A 26,321-nucleotide genomic window follows, 5' to 3' on the forward strand; every position below is an offset into this window, starting at 1 on the left:
ATGTTTACCCCATTTACCACTAAGGAGGGCATTCAATCTTGATTCCGACTATCGGAACGTTTCTGACAGTCGGAATATTGGCCGTTCCCGATGTCAAATCGTCAGCCGGAATATACTGTTTTTACCATCGGAACCGTTACAACAGTTAAAACATCTGCAGATTGTTGAAAATGGGTGTGAATTCAACCATCCAGCGGACGTTTTTGACCATGTAGATTCGACTTGTGCCCATTTACTTTTGTATTCAAGTACAGCTTTAGTCATCTGGCCTTCTATAACAATACACAACAGTTTCTGGAAGGATTCCACAGACATATTTTTGAAGTGTTTGGCCTAAACAACATTGGAGACTTACCCATAAGCTTATGCTGCTTAGTACATGTAAATATGGAAGCCCTTCCTCTGCCCCAGACCCCACAGCTAAGACCAATGCTATGATTAAAGTTATATAGTTAGGATAATGGGAGTTTTCCCACATGTGCAGACCAGAAGATTTTATGTAGGACAGGAGAATTGGACACTGATAGCATTAATAGAAAAGTTTAATAAGGAATTTATCAGACAATTACATTATATAAATATATATTATACATCCTATTTTCAACCATCTTCTATATGCCGTGTGGCATCCTAGCTATGTGCAATTTAGCTGGTGGCTACTCCTCTGCCCAAGCCTCCAATATCCGTGATGATTGGCAGGTGTCCTTACTCATGACAAGGACGTAGGAACGCCTCATAGTCCTGCTTTAGCGCCTGGATTATCTCATCTATAAAAAATAAAATGAATGGATTGTGTGAGTAAATGTTAACTATAGACTAGAAATGACCAATCCCTAATTGGGTAACACAGATAAATCAGCAGTGAACGTAGAATAAGAAGCTCCTGTCCAAGAGGGCCAATGGCCTAATTCAGACCTGTCCACTAGGCTGCGTATGTTTGCATACGGCCTCCAAGTTCCACCCCGTCCCTTATCTTTCAGAACACAAAAGCACTATGTTACATATTAGGCACACCTTCTTATTGCCTGGTAGGAACCCTCCTGCACCCAGAGAAGGGTGAATTATTTCTGTCAAGGCTTTAAGGTGGCGCTGGAAATAGTCACCGGGCCAGATGCACTAAGCTTCAATAGTGATAAAATGGAGAGTGATTAAACAGCCAGCCAATCAGCTCCTACCTGTCATGTCAGAGACTATGTTTAAACATTGTCAGGCAGGAGCTGATTGGTTGGTTGTTACTCTCCATTTGATCACTTTTGAAGCTTAGGGCATCTGGCACCTTATCTTTTCATCGCAGACATGATGGGGTCACACAGTTCCTGCAGATTTGGACATCTCTTATCCTGAAATATCTCCCAACCCGACCTCTCCGCTCTACACAAAATAGACGTTTCTTACCCACATTTATGACTCGCTCCCATTACCGATTGCAGGACTCCTTGGGCTGGACCCATTCTGTGGAATACCCTCCCATGTGCCAAATGTGGGGAAAATTTAGGTTCAAAGTGCCCATGAATCTATTTGTTTATTATTGTAAAAGCTTTCAATAAAATACTCAAATTAAAAAAAAAAGTCGGCTTTCACCTGTTCAATGCTGCCATTAACGACAGTATTGAAGGGTGTCAAATCCAACTTTTTTCAGATCTGTGTTTGCGAAACGGCTCCGGATTGATTCACAGTCGTTTTCCGACAATTTGTGTCCGTTTCTGACAATTTGCGGACTTTCCAGCAATCAATACATTCAATACCGACTGTCCATGTATAGTACTGTCGGATCAGATGAAAACCGCCCGGGATTCCGACTTTCGGGATCCTCTGACAATTGGAATCCTGGATTGAACCCCCCTTAATGTGCTGTATACAAAATGAAAGAGCCAAGGAATGGGCTAGTTACTTACACAGTGTGGCAGTGCCTCTGCCTCCCCAGAACTCCTGACACTGTTGCCTTTTCCTCACCACCTCCACTATGGTATTAGACTTTTCTGTGAACTGTGCAATAGCTTCCAGTTTCTGAGAAGGAAAACGGGGACAACAGAATGGAAGAGTAGAAGTACAATCGTATTACAGAACTTTTAATGGAATACAAAAAAAATATTGTATACATGTATGTACCTTGATGCAGATATCCAGCAGGTTGTGGACAGATTGGAAGAGAGGTCCTGAAGAGCTTAATTGAGGTGCTTGGTGACCGCAATGTTCGCGAAACTCATTCTCATACAGTTCAGTGAAAGCCGTGATGAGCTGGTGGAAATCAGTCAGCGCCAATCTCAATGTTTGTGTAACCGTATCCCCACCGGGAACTGTACTGAGGAGGAAAGTGCACTGCAGAGAGAGGGGACAGACAATGTCACACCAAAATAGGACAACATATATATATTATTAGATAGATAGATATTTCTTATTATTATTCTTTTATTCTACATTTTTGGCTTCATTGAGGTTTTGTTTATTAGTTCCTTACGATTTTACATCTTTCAATAAAACCAAATTATTTTTACAGCTTATTATTCTTATTACATCTGACTATATACAGATAGACCAAACATATTAATACATACCAAGTACACTCAGATGGAAGAGGCAGATATACCGTAATTGAAAATAAGAACAAGTTAATATTAAGCATTATTTCTACTTATGTTAAATACATTTAAAACAAAATGAAAAAAGTCAAAAGGCAGAGAGACAGACAAAAAAAATCTCACACACAGAGGGAGCGAAGCATTAGCCATAGGCAGCCATTAAAATAACATTTGAATAAAAATACCCCCCCCCCCCAAATAATTTTTTTACTATAATAGGCTTTTTTTAAAAGTCATGGTGCAGTGCCAGTATTTATAGCCTAAGAACAACAACAACAACAATTTAAAAACAAAACAAACACATTTGGCGTAAACAAAGGAGGTTTAATGGTGTGTACACACGGCAGATACGGCCGTGAGATGCGAGTCCCGACGCGATCAGATCGCATCGGGACTCGCATCTCACGGCATGACAGAGGGGCACAATTTACACTATATAGCAGTGATTTTCAACCGGTGTGCCGCGGCACACTAGTGTGCCGCGGCCAGCTGACAGGTGTGCCGCCATGCCTCAGGTCACGGCGACACACCAGCGGAGTTTCACTTTGACAGGGGGGACGGGCAGGCGGCTCGGCATCATCCGCCCCCCCTGTCAGTGTGCGTCCATGTGCGCACTGCCCGCCCGCTTACGGCTCCCCCGCTGTGCACTGTCCGGGACTCGAGACTCGAGAGACATGCTGTGCTGCTATGCAATAATCATATATCCCGCTGGACCACTAGCCAATGGGCGCTTGCGGTCCAGCAGCCAATCAACTGGTGGCTGCTGGACCGCGAGCGCCCATTGGCTAGTGGTCCAGCAGCGGGAGATATGAATATTACATATCAGCACAGCACGTCTCTCTCCCGTACATAGCGGAGGAGCCGTGAGCGGCACACTGGACGCACACTGACAGGAGGGAGGGGTCGTCGCTCGTCGGCATGTAAGCACAGGCAGGAGGGGGGTTTGCACACAGACGCACACTGGGAGGAGGAGGTGGGGGGGAGTGAGGTGAGCGGGCCGGCTAACCATCGGCTGGCTAACTTAGTATGGTGTACTCCCACCCACTCTCCCACCCTCCTGCACTCACCCAGCCACCCTCCCACTCCACTGCAGATACCCTCCCAGCCACCCTTCCACCCCACTGCAGATACCCTCCCAGCCACCCTCCCACCCCACTGCAGATACCCTCCCAGCCACCCTCCCACCCCACTGCAGATACCCTCCCAGCCACCCTCCCACCCCACTGCAGATACCCTCCCAGCCACCCTCCCACCCCACTGCAGATACCCTCCCAGCCACCCTCCCACCCCACTGCAGATACCCTCCCAGCCACCCTCCCACCCCACTGCAGATACCCTCCCAGCCACCCTCCCACCCCACTGCAGATACCCTCTCACCCTACTGCTCCCACCCTCCCTCCCTGCTGCACACTACTGGCGGTGCATTGAATTGCAAATAGCGGACGGGAGCCAGGAGTGGGCCACTGCACAGTTCTGTCCCCCTTGGCAACGAGCAAATTCAGTCCACCTTGGCATCGAGCATGAAGCCCCTGGCATTGAGCATGTAGGTAAGTGGCACTTATGTGTCAAATGTGTATGGTGTGTTATATAGTATGTCATGGGCATTGCGGTGTGTTATATAGTATGTCATGGGCATTGCGGAGTGTTATATAGTATGTCATGGGCATTGCGGAGTGTTACATAGTATGTCATGGGCATCATGTGTGGGCTTATGTGTAATCGGAATTACAAAGTTCACTAAAATGTGCAATGGGCATTACGGTGTGTGGCATAACATGTAATGGCCATTATGGCATGTGGTATACGGGTGTGCGGTGTGTTGGCATTATGTTAAAAATTTGGCGCGCGCCTTCGGCGCGCACTGTCCATATTATCCCTCGTTTGCAAGAAATTTGTTGAGTCCTGGCATAATGTGTAATGGCCATTGCGGTATATGGCATAGCTTGTAATTGGCATCACGATGTGTGGCATAACTTGTAATGGCCATTAATGTGTGTGATATAACATGTAACTGGCATTATGGTATGCAAAATATCTGGAATATCTGATTAAAAAATGTTGGTGTGCCTTGGCAATTTTGAAGTCTTGTCTGGTGTGCCGCGACCTGAAAAAGGTTGAAAATCACTGCTATATAGTGTTGCCTGCCCTCTCTATCTGGCTGCCGATATGAGCTCACACGGGATCGCGCATCGGGCTCGGAAGCCCTAAAAAAGCATGCGATTTGGCTTCCGATGTTCCCTATATCGGGAACATCGGAAGCCAAATCTTACCGTGTGTACACACTAAAAGCCAGTCAAGCCCGGGAAACCGCACGGTAGAGCAGGGGTTCTGAAACCCGGTCCTCAGGACCACCTACAGTTCACATTTCCAGGTCACCCGGCAGGTTCACGGGTGCATTCATTACTCATTGACACATTTGAAAGATCCACAGGTGGAGTTAATTATTTCGCTAGTGATTCTGTGAGGAGACCTGCAAAACACGCACTGTGTGAGACCCTGAGGACCAAGTATGAGAATCTGTGCGGTAGAGGGATGCAGGAGTGATGGACCCTAGGGAAAAAGGAGACATGGTGGAGGATGCTGGGTAGGGTGATGCAAGTTAAGGGAAAGATAGAGGGACGCCAAGTAGGGGGGCACCAGGGAAACTGGACATGGTGGAAGGATTTGGGGGAGAGGGACATAGGATAAGGGCAGTCACACCTCTTCTTTAAGGTCTTGAAGATCCAAAGTGATTTTCTGCAATTCTTCAAAACGGTCAGTAGTTACATTCTCTTTGTCAGGTGGAGCAGTCCTGAGAAACCAGAAAGACATTACAATTCCACCCCACCCACACAGACATCCCCCCCCCCCCCCCCCCACACACACACACAAACTGAGCATTAAGTGTATAAATATGTAACCAGATGGTTAAAGTTCATGGTATTGTTGTGGCAACACTGCAGCTGAATGTGCGTAGTATTTATAAAATGACTTGGTTATATACAAGCATTTATTTAATGCTACCAAGCATTTTGTTGGTAACTGACTGTCATACCCCACTTTGCCATTGGTACATATATGTAACATTTTGCATATTAAATCAATTACAATATTTCTACACAGCAAGTACAAACAACAAATCCGTTCTGAATCCCGGATGGAATGTACTGGCAGAATAACCAACTGCCTGCACTTAAGGCAGCCAAGCTTGCAGCTACATAGATCTCAGGAGTCAATGGGGGAAATTTACTACAGGGAATTCTATTTCACATGGAAACCAATCAGATACTATCTATTCTAGAAGGTGCTAAGTAAATAAGAAGCCGATTCTGATTGGTTGCCCCTAGCAACATCCCATGTGACATGGAACTCCCATCTTAGTAAATTCCCCCCCATTGAGTCTCCACAATCGAATAGATCCTGCTATATTGTCCGCATAGCACATTATTGAGAACAGCAGAGCCAGACGAGCATTTACAGACACAGGTCTGTCATGTGGGGTACACACCAGGACGACCACCGTCGTTCACGACCGATAGACGACCATGGAACGATTTCCCTTGGACTTCCCGGGAGCTCCCAGGCAGTCCCCAGCAAACGATTAGCAAAAATTGTGGTTTTTTGGCGGAACGATCTAGATCCGATCCCGATGCGCCCGCGATGGTCGTTAAGACGGTCGGATCGCTGGTTTTTGTTTTTTTGCAAGAACACCTGCGACCGTCGTCAGATTGGCCTTTGAAATTTAAATGAAGGGGCTGGACTAGCAGAGGGGATAGGAATAGCAGCAGCCATTTTAAACCAGTGTATTTCTGCTTTGTTACTAGTGAGGCTTGGTTTATACCTGCTGAACGCTGGACATAGCTATTTACACATTACTTTGTTTTGCCTGCCATTACAAAGTGTCTTTTAACCCTGCACTATGGAGAATGCAGTGATGGGTAGTCACCAGCAACAGTACCTGCTCTATTATGCAGTGTTGAAGCTCAGACGTCAGAGAGCCCAGCGCAGGAGAGAAAGATCATGCTGGACAAAGCAGTGGCTACTTCAGCGTCAGACTCGTTCGCACATGCCACTGCTCAGGGACATCAGGGAGAATAACCCAGACGATTTTCGTAACTTCTTGAGGATGGATGATGCCACATTCCAGGAATTGCTGCGTCTGGTGACTCCCCACATCGAGAAGCAGGATACCAAGTATCGCATGGCTATCCCTGCTGAGGAACGGCTGGTGGTGACCCTGAGGTTTCTGGCGACAGGACGGTCTCTTGCTGACCTAAAGTTTGGATCCCTCATCTCCCCGCAAGCTTTGGGCCTCATCATCCCGGAGACCTGCAAAGCCATTGTGAAGGTGCTGCAGTACCAGTATTGCAAGGTAAGGATGAAATATACACTGTACACTTTATTGAGCAAAGAAAATATTTTTATTTATAATTTAGGCCTAGGACAGAAACAGGTTTTTTAGGCCTTTCATGGTTAAAACATGTAAAATAGTAAATAGATTGTGTCAACACAAATATATTATAATACCATATATAAAAGATATTGTACAAAAACACACACTATATATAAAGATTTAAGTATGTATGACCCAGTTTAAACTTTCCCAATAAGTACGGGCTACTGTGTGGCAGAGGATGTCTGCCGCAGATAAGTAAAGGCTGCGGCCCACATGGCGCATGGCGCAGATGCAATGGTCCCGGCCCCATTGATGTGCGCCATACGCCATGTGAGCAGTGGCCATCACATACCTGCAGCTGAGACCATGTCTGCCGCACAGTACCCCATACTATTGGCAAAGAAAAAAGGGCAATAAATGGAGTTTGCTATCCAGATTGAGGAGAATCCTGTTCTCCCTCTGGTAATGCAGGTACAGGTAGCAGCATATAAATAAACAAAAAAACACACTCTGGTAACTTCTGGAACATGCCCTTACAACAGTAGGGATAAGGTACTGTGCGGCAGAGGATGTCTGCTGCAGATATGTAAAGGCTGCGGACCACATGGCGCATGGCGCAGATGCAATGGTCCCGGCCCCATTGATGTGCGCCATACGCCATGGTGAGCAGTGGCCATCACATACCTGCAGCTGAGACCATGTCTGCCGCACAGTACCCCATACTATTGGCAAAGAAAAAAAGGGCAATAAATGGAGTTTGCTATCCAGATTGAGGAGAATCCTGTTCTCCCTCTGGTAATGCAGGTACAGGTAGCAGCATATAAATAAACAAAAAAAACACACTCTGGTAACTTCTGGAACATGCCCTTACAACAGTAGGGATAAGGTACTGTGCGGCAGAGGATGTCTGCTGCAGATATGTAAAGGCTGCGGACCACATGGCGCATGGCGCAGATGCAATGGTCCCGGCCCCATTGATGTGCGCCATACGCCATGTGAGCAGTGGCCATCACATACCTGCAGCTGAGACCATGTCTGCCGCACAGTACCCCATACTATTGGCAAAGAAAAAAGGGCAATAAATGGAGTTTGCTATCCAGATTGAGGAGAATCCTGTTCTCCCTCTGGTAATGCAGGTACAGGTAGCAGCATATAAATAAACAAAAATACACACTGTGGCCCTTGTGTGGCAGAGGATGTCTGCTGCAGATATGTAAAGGCTGCGGCCCACATGGCGCATGGCGCAGATGCAATGGTCCCGGCCCCATTGATGTGCGCCATACGCCATGTGAGCAGTGGCCATCACATACCTGCAGCTGAGACCATGTCGATGGTAAATGATAAAGTAGCCTATTTTTTAAGACAGATCCTCAAAAACAGGACACTCTGGATCTTCTATCAGTAAAGAACTGTAGAATTGACTGGTACTGGGGGGGTTGAGAAGGCTGTGTAGGTGTTGACTGGGTATGTGTTGGAATTGTGCTCGACTGGCCTGCTACGGTGGCAGGCGGAGTAGGCACTGGTGATTCTAATGACAGTGGTGTGTCTGGTGCACTACCAATGCCAACTATTTTAGTGCCACTGTTGAGATACCCTAAACTGCCATTATACACCAACTCCATGCATAACTTTTCAAAAGTAAGTTGCTGGTCAGGAGCCATGTTGCGAACACACTCTGCCACATAAGTGAAGTAGTTGTCATGTTTGTCGGGGTTTCTTTGCAGGACTTGATGTGCCCGCATCATAAATTCTTCATGTGCCGCTGCTTCTCCTTTTTTTCCTTTGCCACGCATTTTTTGGCACGGGGGAGTGGTGGAGTGGGTTCCAGGGTGGGTGGCGGAGTGCGTGCCGGAGTAGGAACTTCGTTCGATGTGCATGCATTCTCAGATAGGACAGATAGGTCTGGGGTTGCAGGTGGGTAGTCACCAAGCTGTAAAAAAATTGAACATGTTTACTAATCAATTCTATTTACTTCTAATTTCAGTTCCCTACCAGCGTGAATGAATGGAAAGTCATCGCAGAGGAGTTTGAACAGCGATGGAACTTCCCAAATTGCGGTGGAGCCATTGATGGCAAACATGTCCGCATAGCCCAGCCTATCAATAGTGGTTCCTACTATTTTAATTACAAGGGCTATTTTAGCATTGTACTAATGGCTGTTGTTAATGCGAACTATGAGTTTATCTTCCTGGATGTAGGAAGGAATGGCCGTGCATCGGATGGTGGCACTTTCAAGGACACAAAGTTCTACGAAAGGCTCATAGCGAACACCCTTCACTTGCCGTCTGTCCAGGAAACTAAACAGGGGCTTAACTTTGTTTTTGTGGCTGACGAGGCTTTTGGCCTGCACGAGCATGTCATGAAGCCATATGCGCAAAGGGGGTTGAACCATGACAAAAGGATCTTTAACTACAGGCTATCCAGGGCACGGCGTGTTGTGGAAAATGCTTTTGGCATCCTGGCAAGCCGGTTTCGCATTTTCCACACTGCCATTAACCTGAGGGTGGACAAAATTGACTGGGTTGTCACGGCGTGCTGTGTCCTGCACAATTTGCTCCGCAGAAAAGCCACACAGCAAAGGGCTACAGGCACAGCACTCCAAGAAGACCAAGAACTGCCAGAGGAGGTAGTGCAGATATCCTCCTTGCAAACCCCAACACAACACTACACAGGGAGTGCACGAGCCAAACAGGTGAGGGAACAGTACATGGCCTACTTTAATGGGGAGGGCGCTGTGGATTGGCAGGAGGAATCAATTAGATAGCCAAAAAATAGACTCACCGATGCAGACTGCGAATTCTCCTCCTCCTCCTGCGCCGTGACTTCTTGGTTTTCATGTTCTACCATAAGGACTACTCCTGTCCTCATCGACTCCTGGCTGAGGGTGAATGTCAACCGGTCATAGTACCAGAGCGATGTTTGATACATCTCGTCGACTCCAGCACCAGACTTCTTTGCAGCCTCCATCTTCTTGTGTTCCTTTAAGAACACCGTGCGCATATTCTGGATGCGTTTCCTCACCCATTCAACATTGGCCTCTGGGTGAAATGGAAGACTGTAGCGTGCCAACTCCTCCAAGGCTTGGTTTCTTTTCATTTTGTTTGAATACTCCTTGGATTTAGTTCGCCACAGGCATTCGTGTGCACGATATTTTTCAATAAACCCTTCAAGAAACTCTTGTTCCTTTGCGTTGGACATTGGGACTGTAAAAAGATAAAACCATTTTAGTTGTTATAGTTATACCCATGTTTTGTTTCATATTTAAATTTTTATAGTTATAGTTACCAGTTTACCTAGTTCTTATGTTTTAAGTATTTAAAATGTTAATAAACTTTTATGAAAACCACTATACATTTTATTGTGCAGATTGCTATTCACACACACAGGTGAATGGGGCCTAGCAGAGAGGAGTGCATGGAATACTGCAATGGTGGACAATGGTTTATGTATATATATCTATATATACACAAACACACACACACACAGGTGAATGGGGCCTAGCAGAGAGGAGTGCATGGAATACTGCAATGGTGGACAATGGTTTATGTATATATATCTATATATACACAAACACACGCACACAGGTGAATGGGGCCTAGCAGAGAGGAGTGCATGGAATACTGCAATGGTGGACAATGGTTTATGTATATATATCTATATATACACAAACACACGCACACAGGTGAATGGGGCCTAGCAGAGAGGAGTGCATGGAATACTGCAATGGTGGACAATGGTTTATGTATATATATCTATATATACACAAACACACGCACACAGGTGAATGGGGCCTAGCAGAGAGGAGTGCATGGAATACTGCAATGGTGGACAATGGTTTATGTATATATATCTATATATACACAAACACACACACACACACACACACACACACAGGTGAATGGGGCCTAGCAGAGAGGAGTGCATGGAATACTGCAATGGTGGACAATGGTTTATGTATATATATCTATATATACACAAACACACACACACACACACACACACACACACAGGTGAATGGGGCCTAGCAGAGAGGAGTGCTTGGAATACTGCAATGGTGGACATTGGTTATATGTATACACACACAGATGGGGCCCACCCAAAAAAACAAAAGTGACATGGTCGGGTGCACGGTTGCCAAACCAGTGCTTTATACACACTATATACATTGGTGGCAACAGTGGGCATGCATAGAAGAGCATTGGGAGTGCAAACATACCAGGTTGTTGTTCTGGGAGATGAGACAAGAAGGAGAGTCCAACTGCTGCGCCAGCGCTGTTTGCTATGTGGAAAAACATGGCGCCGGGGGAGTGTTTAGGAAATGCCACTCAAATAGGCTGGATCAAACGACGGACGCACCGACGGACGGACGACGGAGGCGGCAAAAAACACTCACGATCTGCATACGATTGACGGTCGGTCGGCCTGGGATTGACGGATCCTACCTGCAGCACGTAGGACCAAAGATGCGACCAAACGAGCGGCGTGAACGCGCATTGGATCGGAATCGGATCAAATAAATGGCAAAAACACACGATAATACACACAATCTGCATACAACCGGTCGGAATTGGATCTAAATTGACAGAATCGTGCCCTAGTCGTCCTGGTGTGTACCCAGCATCACATCATTTCTATGTAGCGTATAGAAAACCAGAAATTAAAAACTGCAAATCAATTCTAGATTAGTATTGCTGTTTGTTTATTTATTTGTCCCGCAAACTGTATGGCTGGCTGTGCAGAACTGCACTGGGTATCCGGACTCATGATCAATTGATTCAATGTCGACAGGGTCAAAAGGTCGACAAAAGTAAAAAAAAAAAAAAGCAGTATTTCATGCCCTACCATCCACTACGGCAGGCATTCCCAACCACGGTCCTCAAGGCACACCAACAGTGCAGGTTTTAGTGATATCCAGGCTTCAGCACAGATGGTTTAATCAGAATCACTCAGGTACTAATGAAGTCACCTGTGCTCAAGCCTGGATATCACTAAAACCTGAACTGTTGGTGTGCCTTAAGGAACCGTGGTTGGGAATGTCTGAAGTACGGCATGGTGGGAGAATATAATAGTGTGCCCGAAGCATGGCGAGCGTAACGAGCCATGCGAGGGGACACGGTACACTTAGGTTTCTGTCGGCAGATTTCAACGTAGACACCAAAAAAGTGAAAAATGTTGACATTCTCTCTTGTGTTGACCATTTTCATGTCAACTTTTGCTTGTGTCGACCTAAAGCCTGTTAACACTTTTTGATGTGCTGACCTATCACCTGTCGGGCAATAGTGGTCCACCTATCGACTGTCAACCTTATTAGCCACACCAAACGATACAGTGAATAGACCGACAGAGAGACATGAACACAGCGGTAAGTGTAGGGCAACTGTCTGAAGGTTTCAGAAGAAGGGAGGGTCACATGGTGGGGGAGGCAACAGCTCTCAGTGTTCCTACACCCATCACATGGGCGAGCACTGGGGGAACAGGTAGGGATTGGGGCAAAAATATTATAGTTCCCAACCCGTCAAGATGAAAAAACATTGTAACCGTAATCTCAGCACCAGCAGCAGCGTGCACACAATGCTAGAATTGCTCTGTTGGGTGCCATCTAGTGGCCACCTGACAGAGCAATTCCATCATTCCCCCCATAGAGGAGAGGATCAGCTTTAGCTTTTTATTACACAGAATCACATTGGTAAAAGCTGGCGATGTTGGATTTATTTGAATAAAGGCTGGATGAGCCAGTTTAGCATACACAGTACAAGGTAATGAAAGAACATTTGCACACAAGTCTCAGTAGAACCAGTATAACCACTACTAGAAACCAAACTACGGTAGAATCGACTGAAACTAGCAATGATTGGTGCTTTAAACATATGGGCAGACTCACAGGGAAACTCACTGGTGCCTATAGGTGCATATCCACTGGGCGCTTTTGCACAGCGATGATCTCTAAAATCGCTGGGCTGAAAATCACTCAGTGCATACACACTGAGCGATTTCTCCCTGCCCAACGATTTTCGCCGCTGTCAATGGCTTTCCGTAGCAGGACGCTATGGAAAGCTGTTCAGTCTGCTGGTAATACCAGAAGATGAACGGCGGCGGCCGGTAATGATGCGGGAGTGCTCATCCATGCTTACCGCCTACCCGTACACACTGGGCAACTTTTGAGCGGAAAGCAGCTCAAAAGGTGAAATTGAGCGACTTTCAGCTCAAAATTGCCCCATGTGTGTATGGGCCCTTAATCTTGCGGGTCCTTTTAGAACATCTGTAGACTTCCTTTTCAATGAATGAATGTATTTTCTTTGTAACAATAACATAATTCTTACAAATAAAGCGCTACTTTCAAGGAAAGAAAAGGTAACGAGTTTGCCATACTTTTTCTGCTGTTCCTCAGTGAGCACGTTGGGTTTCACGTCCGCCGGCCAGGGGTTGCATTCAGGCGTGAGGGTTGCCTGGAAGTGGGGGTTAGAGAACAGCTCTTTCAGAAACTCTTCATTCTCAAGAGCGTAAGAAACAGTGCTGCAAGAGAAAAAAATACAAGCCACTGGTAGCAAGAAAACACGCCACAAAAATAAAGTCAATGGAAAAGATAACACCTAGCTGTATAAAGGGTGCAGGTTCCCATCCAATAGTCTCTCGCTCATTGTAGGTCTGGGATTTAAGTAGCAGCAATTGTAATTTCCTCGTTCACACCGGCTATCTGACCCAGGGCTTGGTCTGGATTGTCCTCAGAGAGCCATTTAGCCTTAATTGGGGTTTTTTCCTGCATTTTGAAGGACATGGACCATTCCCCAGGGCCAAATTTCCCATTAGGCACGTGCCTAGGGGCGGCACATGTTTGGGGTCGGCACTTGGATGCCTGTGATAGTACTGTCAGCCCAAAATGTACCAATAACTTCAAAATATCCACTGTACTGTACTATATTCTATCTTAAGTAGAGTATAAATGGATAGGACATGCAGATCCTGCCCCTATACACTGTCCTACTTAGTAAATATGTATTCATAATAAAAGAACAGGTCACAGTTAGTGGCTTTTTTTATAAATCCATTATATTGGCTATTATCAAATGAGGGCTTATAAGTGATCAATAAAAATAATACAATTAGGCGGGGGGGGGGGGGGGTGAACATTATTGTTGTGCCTAGGAGCGCCCTCATCCCTAAATCCACCCCTGCCCATAGCAAGGGGGTGCTTGATGCCTCTCTGGTTGAGATATGTACCACACGGGCCTGAAACAATGTCCCGTCTTGTTCAGTAGGTTGTCCTTTTAAAGGAAGAATAGTCACACTCTTAGTCTTCCAAAAAACAGCCAAAACTGAGCACTTGCACAAGGAGCCAAACTTGGGATGCTAGGGGGATTATTTATTAAAGTGTTAAGGTTCTAAAACTTTTGGATTATGGTTTATGCCCAAAACTGGGAAGGTCAATGCTTTTACGGACCCTATTTTTGTTTGTAAAATCACTTTCGCATAAGCACAAAAAGGTCTACATGAGTTTTTTTTTAAAATATTTCAACTGACAGGCGTTCTTTTAACGCACTACCATCCAGTAGGGCGCGGAGGGAGAATAGAATAGTGCCTAAAGCATGGAGAGCGCAGCGAGCCAAGTGAGGGGATGGGGTACACTTAGACCAGGGGTGGGGAACCTTTTAGGGGCCATGGGCCGTTTGTATAGGGGGAAAATACTTTGGGGGCCATATAAAAAAAAACTTACAAATTGCCCTGCGGCAGCCGTCCCACGCTCTGGTGGCTGCCGCAGTTTAAGAGTCGCCGGTCTGTGTGGTCTGACGGCTGTGCAGGGAGTGAAGTACAGGGGAAATCTCGCAAGATTTCCCCTGTTCTTGAATCCCTACACAGCCGCCGAGCGGGCGGGCCACACAGACCGGCTGCGAGGGGCGTATACGGCCCGCGGGCCGGAGGTTCCCCACCGCTGACTTAGAACATTTCCATGTTGACATTCAGGACCAAAAAAAAAGTGAAAAGCTCACGTAGACCTTGCCATTGTGGACCTTCCAACCCTGTCGACTTTAAGAAAGACAATTTAACAGTTCTTGTTTGTGTTTCATTTTAAGAATCGGAAAAAAAAAATACCTCCACATGTAGAGGGGATACGGTCATTGGGTCTACAGCAAGTTGGTTCGACAAGCATTGGGTCAACACTGTTAGGTCGACATGGGTCAAGGTCGACAGGTCATTAGGTCGACAGTCAAAAGGTCGACATGGGGGTTTTCACTGTTTCTTGGAGCCGACGTGTGCCGACAGGCGATATTTCATGCCCTACCATCCACTAGGGCGTGGTGGGAGAATAAAATAGTGTGCCGTGCGCAGCGAGGCACCGTGCCCGAAGCATCGAGCAATGCGAGGGGATGCGGTACACTGGAAACGGTGTCCATGTCGACATTCAGGTCAAAAAACTGTGAAAAACCCCATTGACCTAGACCCATGTTGACCTAACGATTGTCGACCAACTTGCTGTAGACCAAACGATCCCAACCCATGTAGAGGGTTTTCTGTGGAGTTCTGTGTACAATGTACTCTGGAAGGGATACAGTACATGCTTCTGTTAATGACTAATGTTCCCGATTTCTCAGGGTACGAAAGCAGCAAATCTGTCTACTCTAAACAGAGTTACAAAGCGGCTGTCATGATGTTTGAATGTGCCAGAAATAACTATGACATGTTGTCAATGGATCCGATATGATTTCCCGGCGGTCGGGATCCCTGCGGTCGGAATCCCGACACTGGAATCCCGACCGCCGAAATCCCGACAAGGGGGGGGACATGGATCGCCCCCCCTTGCGGGCTCGCTGCGCTCGCCACGCAGCGGGCCCGCTGCGCTCGCCACGCAGCGGGCCCGGTGCCTCGCTACGCTCGGCACGCTATTTTATTCTCCCTCTATGGGTGTCGTGGACACCCACGGAGGGAGAAAGTTTCGGGATTTCGGCGGTCGGGATTCCAGTGTCGGGATTCCGACCGCCGGGAAATTAACCGCATCCCGTTGTCAATGTGTTCAATAAATACTGCAGAAACCAAACTTTTCAAATAGTTTACTTACCTGTCAGAGGAAGATTCCATTGGCAGAATATCCAATAACTGTCCAATGAAAGAGAGCTGTCTGCTCGGGCTGACATGTCCCTTAAGAAAAAAAATATACAGATAAGTAACATTCTTAAACAGAAGTTTGAAACTGGTTTCACTTTGTGTTAAGGAGCAATTTGGTCTGTCGAGTGGCCTCTAGTGGTCACTGTCGGTACTATCCCTCAAAGAGGTGAGAATTTTTTATTTATACATGTCTAGTGTCCAAAACACTGCCATCTGCTGGCAGAGAGTGAAACTACAACTCTCTCACACATGCACAAACACAGAAGGTAGCAAACTAGCTTTCAATTCACTTAGCCAGATATTTGAATACGAGTTGAATCGGATTCTGATTTTTTTTTTCTAGGTCATGTTCACCTTAATATCTTTAGTATACATGGAATATTAGTTATACAGTTTTTGTTTCTATGTCTTGCAGGCATTGGAACAAATGGAGAGACGAAGGATCGAATGAAAAGCTGTGCAGGTGATTTCAGTGTTCTCCACAGAAGCATATTCAAGGGTGCTTCAGGGTTCTGACAGACAACATCAGAGTTGCGCTGTGCCTAAAGGCCCATACACACTTGCCGATTTTCAACTGAAAATCGCCTAGTGTGTATGCCCCCCAGATTGGCGACTAGCGATGATGAGCGCTCCTACATCATCGCTAGCAAGGTGGTTAATCTGCTGGTTTACCAGCAGATGTAGCGATGATGGATGGTTTGCCATCCATCATCGCTGTGTGTGTACGCTGCCGGGCTGAAAGATTAACCACTTTCAGCCCGGCGGACCGCCCCGCCTGTCATAATACTCACCCTGTCCGAGTGCTGCTGCGCCGGCTCCACACGTCCTGCTCCGAGTCCCCAGCAGCACTTTATGCCAGCAATGTATATATTACTGGCCCCACTGGCCAACAATGTTACATTGAAGCCTGTAATCGTAGTTGTGCACATGGGCAGGATTTTGACCAGTCGGAGCAGAGTGAGGTGGCGTTTACCTGTTCGCTGGGCTCCGAATATACACAGCCCTGCGATCAGTTCTGAATCAGGCCCCTAGAACAGAAATGCACTGAATAAAATGGCCCCTGCTCCCACCCTTGGAATTCAAACCACTGTGGCACTGTGCAGTAAAAGTAGTCCCCAAGTGAACAATCTGTCATGCTGACAGTGTGTCAGAGATTAGGAGCTGTACGGCTCGCTGCCCAAGATGGGTGTGCCTCTCTGCAGCCCTTCATTTAAGGCAGACATCTGACCCATTGGGGTCTTCCCTTAAACTGTTACTTCTCTTGAAGTGTACATTGTGTGCAACCTTTTGGTAGAAGCCCCTTATGGCTTGGAAAATAATTCTGTACAGAGTATGGAAAGGAACCGAATATTTGCCATCTACCTTTATGAGATCCACATCCTCAGACTTACACAGCATCAGCTCAAAGCCAAGTTTTGCCATTTCTGTGAAACATCAAGGGAAAAAAACAAAACATTACTATACATACTAGCAAATCGTTTTACCCAACCCCATCACCTCTCAGGGTAACCGTTCCTCCTATCAGAAGCCACACGCATGGGGGCAAACATTTTCACCAGACAGAAGTGGGTGGATGCGTTACCAGATGACCACAGGGCCTTCTCAGTTTTCAGGCCCAGCACAGAAGCTCTTGGTGAGTCACTATGGGCCAGATATATCAAGCTTAAAAAGTGATAAACAGCCAGCCAATCAGCTCCTACCTGCCATGTCACAGTCTGGGTTTGAAATACAACAGGTAGGAGCTGATTGGCTGGCTGTTTATCAATCTCCATTTTATCACTTTTTATGCTTGATACATCTGGCCCAATAAATTGGGAAAATTAAGGTTCTCTAACAAATGGTGTAAATACACAACTCTCCAAGTTATACAGGCATTAATGCATCATTTTTTACTTGTATCTCTTACGGGACAGAAGACTCCAGTTTATAGATGACAGTAAGGAATTCTCTAACCCACATCAATGCTATAGCAGCACCAAAAACCATCACCCAAAAATGTATTAGGTGCTTTTTACGGTCTGATATTTATGCCAGTGTGGCAGGCTACGACAATTACCATTCTCCCTTTATTTACTTCTTCATGCATTCATTCTTTTATAACTAAGCAAAATGCCAAGTGTCATGCAGTTGCCATAGCAACCACAGTCACATGGAGAGCGCCTTCCGAGCAGGCAAGGTGAGCTTGTATCAAAGCAAAATACTCATTCTCCTTCCCATCCCTGTACCACAAAAAAGCTGCATGCGTGTCTTACAATGGTCTCCCTTCCAGAGAGATTATGAAAAGACAATTTGTTGACGGATACAAAGAAAATTAAATAAATAATAATGATAAAAAAAATTGTGTTGCTCACATTCCTTCATTAATAACACTCATTTATTTATTATAGGAGCTGATTGGCTGGTGGTTTATCCCTCTCCACCTTAGCACTTTTTGAAGCTTGATAGATCTGGCTCATAGTGATCTCCTATCCATATATGAAAAACATATTGCCGTAGTGCAGCGTAATAATCTCATGGTCACCAGTCAATAGGTACTAAGGAGGCCCTATCACATTTTGTGAAAGCCTGGCAGTATCTCTTATATATTTGGCTACATCTGTCACTCAAAGTGTGTCTGAAGCTGTAACGCTGGGTGGAGCCTCTGACTCACATGACAGAGAACCAGCCCAGTGAGCCCACAGTCATAGGAGGGACACAATGCTCTGCTCCTGCACTTTCCTTTTAATGTATGATTGCCATCACCTGTGTTGAAGCACCTTTCCTATCAATTAACCTGTTCAACACAGATGGAGGTAATCATACATTAGGAAGAAAGTCCAACGGCAGAGCATTGTGTCCCTCCTGGCATAGGTCATGTTGGCAGGTATGCACAGTGCCAGACACCCTCTGCCTCCCCATGTTACCCAGCAAAGACACAGCTACTCACCAGACACACCAGGTGAGCGCCCCACATACCTCCCAACATGACCCTCTCCAGGAGGGACAGAATGCTCTGTTTGTGGACTTCCATCTTAATTTAGGATTGTCATCACCTGTTTTAAACAGGGTAATTGATAAGAAAGGTGTTTAAGCACAGGTGATGGTAATCCATAAATTAAGAAGAAAGTCCAGAAACAGAGCAATGTGTCCCTCCTGGAGAGGGTCATGTTGGGTATGCACCTCCCCCCCCCCCCCCATTCACGGCATCCCCACGATTAAATGGCACATGCAAAACACTGACATGGCTATGGTCGACAATGAAAAAGGTTGACAAGATTTATTTTTCACTTTTTCAATGTTTTCATATTCATTCTCATGTGTCGACATGGACACCAATGAAGTGCCACACTTATGTCAACATTTACATGTGTTGACCTTTCTGTGTTGATTTTTTCTTGTGGCGATTCGCGGCAACCACCCTCCCACGATTTGCAGCACACCCCCCGCAATTTGCGGCACCCCCGGTGACTCCCGCGATTCGCGGCCCCACCCCGTGACACCCCCCCCCCCTCCTGCGATACGCGGCACCCAGCGACCCCCCCCTCCCGCGATTCATGCCAACCCCCTGGGCCCCCCCTCGCGAGGTTCACGGTGCCCCCCACGACTCCCCCAACCGCGATTCCCCACCCCTGACCCTCCCTCCTGTCATTGCGCCAACCACCCGCCCCGGCGACCCACCCACCCGCGATTCACTGCAACACCCCGCGCCCCCCCTCCCACGATTCGCGGCACCCCCCCCCCATGACCCCCCCTCCCGCAATTCACGGCATCCCCACGATTAAATGGCACATGCAAAACACTGACATGGCTATGGTCGACAGAGAAAAAGGTTGACAAGATTTATTTTTCACTTTTTCAATGTTTTCATATTCATTCTCATGTGTCGACATGGACACCAATGAAGTGCCACACTTATGTCAACAATTACATGTGTTGACCTTTCTTGTGGCGATTCGCGGCAACCCCCCTCCCGCGATTTGCAGCACACCCCCCGCAATTTGCGGCATCCCCGGTGACTCCCGCGATTCGCGGCCCCACCCCGTGACACCCCCCCTCCTGCGATTCGCGGCACCCCGCGACCCCCCCCTCCCACGATTCGCGCCAACCCCCTGGGCCCCCCTCGCGAGGTTCACGGTGCCCCCCACGACCCCCCCAACCGCGATTCCCCACCCCTGACCCCCCCCTCCTGTCATTGCGGCAACCCCACTCCCCACGACCCACCCTCTCGCGATTCACTGCAACCCCCCGCACCCCCCCCTCCCACGATTCACGGCATCCACCCACGACCCCTCCTCCCGTGATTGGCGGACACCCCTCACCTCCTCCCTCCCCCCCCCCCCCCCCGCGCGATTCACGGCAACCCCAGGATTAAATGGCACATGCACGGCTATGGTCGACAATGAAAAAGGTTGACATGAGTTTTTGAAGATTTATTTTTCTTTTTTTTTCAATGTTTTCATATTCATTCTCATGTGTCGACATGGACACCGATGAAGTGCCACACTTATGTCAACATTTACATGTGTTGAACTTTCTGTGTTGATTTTTTCGTGTAGCAATTTTTTTCCAGTGACAACTATGAACTATGTGCACGTCAACCTACACATCATCAACCAATTCTTTGTATAATATATAACACCTGTTCTGTTTTACTGTAGGTGTTTTAAGTCAGATCTTTTACTGCATTCTGAATGACAGCAACATCCTACCATCCTTCTACAAGAATATATAACCAACTAGGTGATTCATCGCGCCCCGTGCCCCCCCCCCTCCCGCAATTCACGGACCCCCCGCGCACTCCCGCGATTCGCAACCCCCCCTCGCGCAATTCACGCCCCCTCCCACGCTTTGCGGACCCCCGCCCTCTCCCGCGATTCGCCGACACCTGCGTCCCCTCCCTCCCTTGATTCACGGCACCCCCCGCGCCCCTCCCGCAATTCACGGCACCCCTAAGCCCCTCTTTAGTCCCCCGTATACTCACACACCCCTATCACTACCCAGCTTCCTGCTCTCCTGAACCGTAACTTCCACCACTGGGTAGTCGCTGACGCTGTTTTGCCCACATGCCCCTATCATGCCTCATAGCCCAGCCTCCTGCTCTCATGCACCCGAACTCCCACCCAGTAGGAGGAGACACTAAGGGCCACCATCCTGTACTCCTGTACTGCCACGCTGGACCCTCACCCACTGGCAGAAGCTGACCCTCACCCACACTCCTCTTTAGTCCCCCTTATGCCCACACACCCCTATCACTACCCAGCCTCCTGTTTTCCTGTGTCGTGACCTCCGCCAGTGGGGAGCCGCTGACTCAGAAACACCCTACTATACTATTGCACACACACACACACACACACACACCTAAACAACATGCACACACAGCCCCCCCCCCCACACCCACAAATGTCACTGTACCATCCACACAATATCAATGTACATCTTACTCTGTAACCGCTTTTTAATTAAACAAAACAATACACACCCCCTTTCACATCATATGCTCTCTATTTAACACATTTCACCTATAACTCAAGTTGCAATACAGGCCATCTTACATACAATTCTAACCATATTTCTCATATACAAATGTTCACAAATTAAGGGGGCGCAGCCCCTTACGACGGTGTGAAGAGCGCCCGTAGGGCGCGATGAATCACCTAGTTTAATGATATTTGTGAAGTGTAGTGGATATTATCTGGAGATTGCGTTGATTACCAGGCAACAACTTCTACGGGACCACTTCATGTGAAAGTATTGACATCTTTCTAGCAAGGTATATGAGGATGACGAGCCACAGGAGGATGCAGCGCCAGCTTCTGTGGATTTGAGGGATCTTCTGCTTCAGAGAGGCACTGCGCCAGTTTCTTTACTGATAATAGTGAGGATTTGGATTCAGTGGGATTGATAGACAGTGTTTGTTAGTGGTAATGAGTTGGGGGAGGGGGGGGAGAATAATGACTGCACCTGTAAGACCTTAAGTGTCTTTGTTCCAACAGACATTGACACATGATCAATGCCGAATCTTTGTACGCAATTGGCAGATCAGCGACCCAGCCAATGGCTGTGACATTGGCATATTTCCACAGGACCGTTGTGTACGGACACGCCCTTATAACAGGATTTGCTTGCACCTCTGAACCAAGCCCACAGTTATTTACTTTATTGCCCTATGAAGTAGCAGAAATATGTGTGTGTGTGTGTGTGTGTGTGTGTGTGTGTGTGTGTGTGTGATATGCCCTATGCAACTGGTTCCATCTGCTTGCTTCACTTGGCTGTCACTGTAGGTGAAAGTGTGACATGGCAGACAGCAGAACATGCTACACTGAAGTAGACAGTGAAAACAAGAAACTCCGCAAATCTCCCCTGTTTAAATGTCAAATATGTCTTATAGTATTAGATCAGTGTAACACGCTTGTCTTAGGATCAGAGGGTAAATTTTTAACTAGAAAAAAAAACATTTTTACATTTTCCAGAGTCCTTATCACAGTTCATGCAGTTCAAAAAGAGTTGTACTCCATGACCAGTGTAAAGGGGTGTACAGACGGAGCGATTTTTGCTTGTGAGAGACTTTAACTAAGCGATTTGACTAGATACAACAGTGATTTTGTCTATGGCTGATTTTGACTAACCCAGAGGTAACATACTTGGTTGGTATTCATTGCAGATCGCCTAGTGATGATCTCCCTCAGCAGTGATTAGCAGCGATTTTGACCAGACAGCAAGCGATCTAGTCACAATATTATTGCCTGGCAACTCTTTTTTACCAAGCGATATTATAGGGTCTTTACTAACTTTCTAAGCCATTTTGACTATGTAGTCAAAATCGCTTAGAAGGATCCCTCCGTGTGTACACCCCTTTACAGAAAATAGGGTGATAGGGGTTTAACAATATCCCTTCCTGGTTTCCCTTACATGTTTCTAGTAATAGTCCAACACCTTGGGAGTATAATTATAATTTTAATTATACGCTAAAAGTAAAAATCAAAAAAGCACAATACGGTATCTATTACAGCGTTTGTCAAAACACACCTAAAAAAGTTTGCTACTTGTTTCCTAGCACGGCGCCCACGATTTTAATCTTATTACATCGTTATGATCGCATGATTTAATTGTACATGCACCTTGATGGGTTATTAGTATGTTATATCCGAAGCGTGGAGAGCGGCGGCGGTACGCGTCCTCAGACCTTTTCATACCCCCACTATTCACGTCGGCGTGGAGTTGATTTTATATAGTGTGGCGAGCGCAGCGAGCCCAAAGCGTGGCGAGCCCCCCAAAAGGGAAGGGGATAACTTCACATGTATTCCGCATCCGCTCGCCACACTTCGGGCTCGGTGGCTCGCCACACTATATAAAAGCAACTCCACGCCGACGTGGATAGTGGGGGTATGAAAAGGTCGGAGGACGCGTACCGCCACCAATCGCGGCCTCGCTGCACTCACCACGCTTAGGGTTGGCGTTGATAGTGGGGCCGGCTTTAACAATGGGGGTGCATTTAACATAGTAATCACCCATCAGGGTGCCTATACAATTAGAAATGCCATGCGATATTAAAATTGTACAGTGCGGCTCTTAGGACCCGAAAATCGGGTCCCATCGCATACCACTAATTAAGGTATGCGATGAGCGCCGTGCTAGGAAACAAGTACCAAAAGTTTAACCACCAGCCAACATGAAAATCACTAAAATCGCCTGACTTTTGGACATAGCAAAAAATTACCTTTAACTTTGTTTTCTACTTGGGATTCTTTCAGAGTAGAGAACTGATCGTGAAGAGGAGGGTAAACGCTATAATAAAAAAACACTAATGCAGTAAGTTAGGATTTCCATTTCAACAAATGAATATACTGTAGTAAAGATAATAATGACAGACTTATGCAAGTGACAGCCTTCAGAATAAAAGTACAATTTCATTTTTGCATTTCTTTCTACACAATGGCCTGCAAGAATGGGTAATTGTTATCATTCATATGTAAAACTAATTAGTGACCGAAGTGACATTTTACTCTTATGAATGTAGGCGTCAGATTCCCCCTCTCCAAAACCTACACTGCTTTAAAGGCACTTTAACCCAATATATTCCACATTGTTTTCAGTATAGACTGATACGTATGCCAGACACAGTGGAATTATTTCTTTATGCAAGGAGAAAGCAAATCACAGGAACTCATTTCGGGATGCGGTCATTAGGTTCAACCTTAAAAAAGCCATGTCGACCTTTTGTCTGTCGACCTAAGCCATGTCGACCTTCATGCGGTCAACCCTATGACCCATACCCATCATTTCTGCTGCCTCTTTGTGTGTGTGTGTATATCTTATATATTTAGCCACATCCATCACTCATCCCCTGTGTGTGTATAACGCTGGGCGGGGTTACAAGAGTGATTAAGCGTTATACACACAGTTTCTGCCCTAGGCCCCGCCCTGTTATACACAAACCCGCCCCCCCTAGGGAAAAGACCAGCGTTATACACATCACCACCCCCTTGACATCACCTCCCCCTGCCCAGCCAGGTCTACAGTACACGCCCACCATCCACCATTACTCCACAGCCACCAGGTGAGCGGCAGGTCTGCACAATGGCACTCTACCGAACGGCGATCTCTACTCATACACAAGATTACGGGTCCTGTACAAAGCATATGACTGCATATTCTTCTCAAAATACTTCCAGTTAACTGTTAATACCAGTACAGTTTTAGCATGCTTTACTGGGATAAGCAATCATTAATGCAACTAAAGAATGAGGTACCTTAAAAGAAGAAGCCCATTATCAAAGAACAGTAGGACCCTACCAATCGTAATTTAGAGGACAGTAAACTCTAGTACAGAGTTACAACAATATTGGGAATATCCAGGGGATATAGTTGGGTAAAATAGGTTAACTCTGGTAGGGACAAGGTACCACTGGGGTCTGTTATTGTTTAGCACAGGGGTCCTCAAACTATTTTGCTCTGGGGTCCCATCAGACAATAAAAATTAATGACAGGACCCCAGCAAGTTACTGCAGAAGGTCATCACATCACATGTGTAGTCAGCAGACAACACATACATGGCAGCATTGTGGAGGCACAAAATGATGGGAGGAGTCTAACATAACAGACAATTCAACAGACTTATCAGACTCCCTGAGATAAGAAAAGTCATCAGCCTGATGGTCAGCAACATGGTGTCGTGACCCCATGCTGAGAAGGTCAGGACCCACTTTGGGGTCAGGACCCACAGTTTGAGAACCGCTGGTTTAGCACCATTACTAATCCTGCTCCATGACAGAGGGATTCCCAGACATGTAACAATCAGTAGTGAAACATTCCAATTCATAAAGAGGAGGTAGACATTTCTTGAGAAGGAGCCTAAATAGTCTTCAGACGTCAGATACAACATGACAACAGCTATGATTGCAGAGCAATACCTGGCTATACCAAACAATGCCAACATAATGACCAAGAAGTCTCCCGGATCTGTGGTGCTTGGCGTGACTGTGGCAATAGAGTATGAGGACAAATTTGTAGGTTTAATATTATTCTCCATTAACATTTACCACTTACTGGCCACAGGTTTTTCAGGTTCAGTGTTAGGCTACAAAATATATGCAGCAAAGATAAAAGTAATACATGAAAACCCCGGGTTTTTTTTTCACATGCACGTGCATCAACCCGGGACTACGGTATGTCTTAAAGAGTCTACCCGGGATTTCACTCCCGGATCCCAAGCACCTGCAATTTACCTGGGTCTCTAAAATCCTGAGATCGAGACCGGGATTGAAATCCCAGGTAGTAGGTCTGTGAGGGGTATAAATATGGGTGATGTCAAAGGTGTTCTGCACACAATGCAGTGCCCACAGAGGTGAAGGAACTAGGATATTATTCACACCTGACTGCTGATGTTTGAATTTACAAAGCAGCCCTACACATGCGAACGGATCGTAGTGCGCATGAGCAAGGCCAAACAGCGACAAAATCCAGTATCTTTTCTGATCGCTGGCCATTCATAAGCTGATTAACAGGAAGCTGGCATTTGTGGGTGGTAACCGAACGTTTTCTAGGAAACTTCCGGAATAACGCACGACTACCCAATCGTTTTCTGGAAGGGTGTGCGACATCAGTCCATTTCTATCGCACAGGAAGAGTAGGTTCTGGGTTATGCGCACACCGGGAAAATCATTGCATGGTGAGCGAGTTGCATATGGATTTGCAGCTGGCCACCAATTGGCACAATTTTCGCAAGCCATCTGCAGACTTGTACTGGGCAGGATTTCTCTTTGTCTGGGCAGCAACTATCTGATCGCAGG

At 46.6% G+C, this 26,321-nt stretch overlaps 2 protein-coding genes across 2 annotated transcripts in view; both read right to left on the bottom strand.

Moving 5' to 3' along the window:
• Positions 1–525: 525 nt before the first annotated feature.
• HAUS7 (HAUS augmin like complex subunit 7) overlaps positions 526–26,321 on the bottom strand; it is a 29,554-nt gene continuing 3,758 nt past the window's right edge. The window contains exons 3-10 of the mRNA XM_083158693.1: positions 23,750–23,817; positions 17,416–17,477; positions 16,007–16,086; positions 13,324–13,467; positions 5,280–5,370; positions 2,110–2,319; positions 1,896–2,007; positions 526–767 (exon numbers count right to left, since the gene is read on the bottom strand). Coding sequence (XP_083014819.1) covers positions 706–767; positions 1,896–2,007; positions 2,110–2,319; positions 5,280–5,370; positions 13,324–13,467; positions 16,007–16,086; positions 17,416–17,477; positions 23,750–23,817 — 829 coding nt within the window. The 3' untranslated portion in view covers positions 526–705. The remainder of the gene's footprint in view (positions 768–1,895; positions 2,008–2,109; positions 2,320–5,279; positions 5,371–13,323; positions 13,468–16,006; positions 16,087–17,415; positions 17,478–23,749; positions 23,818–26,321) is intronic.
• LOC146035325 (uncharacterized) lies at positions 8,418–10,342 on the bottom strand. The gene is made up of 2 exons (XM_083158694.1): positions 9,736–10,342; positions 8,418–8,884 (listed from the first exon to the last, which is right to left on the bottom strand). The coding sequence occupies exons 1-2, from the start codon at positions 10,150–10,152 to the stop codon at positions 8,696–8,698; spliced, it is 606 nt and encodes a 201-aa protein (XP_083014820.1). The 5' UTR covers positions 10,153–10,342; the 3' UTR covers positions 8,418–8,695.

Source organism: Crinia signifera, chromosome 9 (assembly GCF_055691185.1).
Source record: "Crinia signifera chromosome 9, ASM5569118v1, whole genome shotgun sequence".
In the NCBI taxonomy this organism is placed as follows: Eukaryota; Metazoa; Chordata; class Amphibia; order Anura; family Myobatrachidae; genus Crinia; species Crinia signifera.

Bases quoted from the DNA above. Each gene is read 5' to 3' on its own strand.
- LOC146035325 (XM_083158694.1), bottom strand. From the start codon at position 10,152: ATGTCCAACGCAAAGGAACAAGAGTTTCTTGAAGGGTTTATTGAAAAA. The intron at 8,885-9,735 runs GTGAGTCTATTT...ATTTTTTTACAG, and splicing joins AGAATTCGCAGTCTGCATCG to CTTGGTGACTACCCACCTGC.